The sequence below is a fragment of the Antrostomus carolinensis genome, unplaced genomic scaffold, assembly GCF_000700745.2.
Source record: "Antrostomus carolinensis isolate BGI_N321 unplaced genomic scaffold, ASM70074v2 scaffold22115, whole genome shotgun sequence".
In the NCBI taxonomy this organism is placed as follows: domain Eukaryota; kingdom Metazoa; phylum Chordata; class Aves; order Caprimulgiformes; family Caprimulgidae; genus Antrostomus; species Antrostomus carolinensis.
Window position 1 is genome coordinate 67,407 of NW_010318781.1, and position 3,751 is coordinate 71,157.

Here is a 3,751-nt window from a genome sequence, read left to right on the forward strand (position 1 = left end):
TACAAGGTTGTTGCTGGGTGTACTTCCCACAACCTATTACCTCACTGCCAAAGCACTTGCCATGATTTCATCGTTTTTAATAGTAAGGTACACTTACTTGGAAACATGCACTCCTACACCAATGCTGACTTTGCCCGTATTCAGACACAATAATTATTCAAACATAAAATTTACCTTTCATTTCACCCTGGAAATATCTATGCTGGTTAAATTAGTTAGCATATAGCCACTTTATCAGCCACTTCACACACACTATCTTGTTCCCCAATTAGAAAGGTTGACATACAGTGCGACATTCTCATAAACAGTGGTGTAATGTTAAAATTGGTTTCCCAATACAATTATTTATGCAGAAAATTACACCTGTGTGACAAGTGTTACAATCTAACAGAACATGCAGAAGATGACACATCGGCCAGAGCTGAACAAAAAAAAGTCATTCTTACCACCTATGTAATACATTAAGCACAAATGTTTTAGGTGAAGACAAGCCTGGTCGATATGAACTGAATGTAAAAAAAAATAAAATTAAAACAGTAGTTAAATTAACAGATAAAAATCAAATCAATCAGCTTTTAAAATTATCTCTTGACTTCCACCAAAAAGATCCCCTCAAAATTGAAGTTAAAAAAGGAAAAAAAAACACCGTATGAGAACAAATCGCACTGCATATTAAGATGGAGTGTCTGATACCTAGTACAGTTAATAAAAGCTAAATGTTTCAGACAGACCATCACAACTGATATCCTCCTCTCAGCTTTAATTTCTTTTCCCTCTTGGAAAAGTCTCCTTCCCCCACTATGCTAGTGTCTCACACAGTAAATGAAAAGTGACTAGTCAACACCCCCACCAAGCAAAGTATTCAGTAGATGCTGGCATATTCATAAAATAAACCAACTGAAAAAGGCTCTGCTCTTTTGGATTTTCACTTACAAGTCATATCTACAACCAGCAAAATAGTACAACTAAGCAAAATTATTTTTGCAGCTATGTAGCCATGAGAGCAATTCAGTATGAAATGCTTTATAACAAGTTACAAGGCTATGCATATTTTCTATTTATGTCACCTATCAGCAACAGGATCTTCCACTCAGTAAAAGGAAATGCTGGCAGTACTTCGATATCCCTGGACAGAAAACTTGTTTTTAAAGCAAATTAAGTATTTTCACCTGTATTTCTTTACATTAAGTTTTAATTCAAACAAACATAATGAGTGATCCATGTAATACCTTTTATAATCTGTAATCTATAGAGCAGGACATTCTCTAATTGGAGTTATTAGAAAAACTGTAATTTTGGAAATTTGACAGAGGGGGAGGGATTGGCAGCACAAAGAAAAAAGCTTCATTTTTAAAATCAGTAGAACATTTCTAAAATTGGGAAAATAATTGATTTGTCCATATTACATCATCACTTTGAATATATATATATATATATTTATATTTCCTGTAGAAGGTACTTACTTTTCTTTATATGCATACTGATTTACACCTAGATTACAGATATTGGTAATGCTTACAGTAGATATATTTAAGAACAGTACCATTTTTATTTTCCCAAACCCTCATGTTATAAAACTGAATAGCAGACATTGAATCTGAATATCATTAAAATTTAACATGAAATCTGTTAAACTCTGGGTTATCATTGATGAAGTTGATAAAGACCCCTGTTCAAACATATTTAGAAACAAACTCAATCACTTCATAAAGAAAAAAAGTCACAACAAACAATTAGTTGGTAGAAGGATATACATGATTTTGTACAGCCTTGCATGCAATTACTGAAATACATTTCATGAAAATATAAGCAAAGTATTTACTGTGTATCAAATTCCGGATATTAAGAGCAAATTATAAAGTACTTTCAAGCATTACAGGTACTTACAGACTATGAAATATTTTAAAATGCAAACTTACTTCGGAAACCAATTTAAACCAAGATGTTCTGTTTTGGAGTACAATATCCTTTCCAACATTTCATAAAGTGGTCTCCATGGTAACTCTAAATCATCTCTGGAAAGTAGTTCTTTTTTCCTAATAGGGAAAAAAAACAAACAAACAACAAAACACCAAACAAACCAATGAGCACTTTAGGATTAAACATTTCCATCAACACCCTGCACATCAGAGTACCTCAGATCACCGCTCTGAATTATGCTTATCTCCAACATTTGGCACAAACTGCAAGAAGGTCAGGCAAGGAAAAAGCCAGCTACTTGCAGCATTTCTGCACGAACAGAAGCTGTCAAGTCTTCAGGAAAAGTCTGACTAAGTGAAATAAACATTATCAAGTTGTGAGACAGTCTTCATCTTCTCCTTGTTTGAGATTCAACCTTAACACTTGGCTGTCTGAGATGTTTTCTTCTCCTAACAGGAAGAAGCTCTGACATCCTTTCACTTTCAATACCACTCCTAAAGCTTTGAAAGGGGCAAGGTGTTCACTTAATGAGAACTCTTTTTAACCAGCATCATCTGTACAGTGAGATTAAGCGAAGTAACTTGTAACAGAACATACTATTACATTAAAGTATATAACTACATTAAGCAAATAAAGTGATCAACTACTTAGAGACAAAGGTTCCAGTAGTCAGCAGATATCTGTACTTACTTTAACAGGTTTATCAACAGGCGTGCAAATCCTTGCATCATGCTGATCTCCAGTTTTGGAATTGTTACCAACTCATACAACAACTTGATAAAAAGCACATGGTCTTCTCTGCTAAACTTTCTCCCATATAATCGGATGTATCTACAAACAAAACATGAGATGAGTCAGCAATATTTTTAAACATTTCCATTTTATCTGAGACCTGAGCCAGACTTCACCCGACTTGCTGTTTAATGAAACAAAAGTAAAACCTAGTTCACAAGTGCAACAAATAAGAACCTGAAAACTTACAGCAAAGGAAGGCTGACAACTGAAACTAACCACAGAAAGAAAAAGAATGACCAAGTTTACAGTCTTCCAACATTCTACAAATAGTATAACTTCATACTCACACCAGATACCACAAAAACAAGGATCATATTCTTTCACCTCAGCTTAAAATGTACTAGCCATTAAATTTAGTATTTCTATATCCTCATGTATTTATTTCTCCTAAAAAAAAAAAAAAAACAACAAAACAACAAAACAAAACAAAACCAGAACAACTGTCACAAGCAGCCTTATTGTACTCTATCCTTTTCAGCTGGGGCACTTGAAGAAGAAAGGATGCAATCCAGAAGCTAATTAAAAAAAAAAAAAAAAAGGTTTCAAATGTTTCAAGTAAAGTCCAAATCTGATAGCTTCCAGTAAGGCTGAACAATCCCTTACATTTACTACCTTAAGAAAGTATAGATCCATTGGGACTAACTCTGGAAGAAGTGCTTGATGTTTTCAAGTTGAGATGGAAAAAATAAATATGTTTAAAGTATTAAAAGATATTTTGCAACAGCAAAATCTGGATAAGATTCTAGTGTAGCATTTTACGTGTCACACAACTATAAATCACTACTCACCCAGGAAGCACACTTTCCTATTTATTACTGCTTCAACTATTCTTAAAGATTGATAAGAAACCTGACTAATACGCTGTCCTCCCAGTAGCTGTTAGACAAAGCATACCTATAAAATAATTTTTTGAGTAGTCTGTCCATTGTTTTTGTTTAAGATTTAGTAGAGGTTAGACTGATTTGTTGCTAAATATACACCAGTGGAGCATCAAGGCTTGTTCTGGTAATGTGAAGAATGCCAGATCTCACACTGC

At 33.9% G+C, this 3,751-nt stretch overlaps 1 protein-coding gene across 1 annotated transcript in view; it reads right to left on the reverse strand.

The window, feature by feature from the left end:
• Positions 1-2,744, reverse strand: part of PSME4 (proteasome activator subunit 4) — a 61,782-nt gene extending 59,038 nt beyond the window's left edge. Inside the window, exons 1-2 of the mRNA XM_010169053.1 lie at positions 2,611-2,744; positions 1,920-2,036 (exon numbers count right to left, since the gene is read on the reverse strand). Of these exons, the coding sequence (XP_010167355.1) occupies positions 1,920-2,036; positions 2,611-2,651 (158 nt within the window). The 5' untranslated portion in view covers positions 2,652-2,744. The remainder of the gene's footprint in view (positions 1-1,919; positions 2,037-2,610) is intronic.
• Between the last annotated feature and the right edge of the window lie 1,007 nt (positions 2,745-3,751).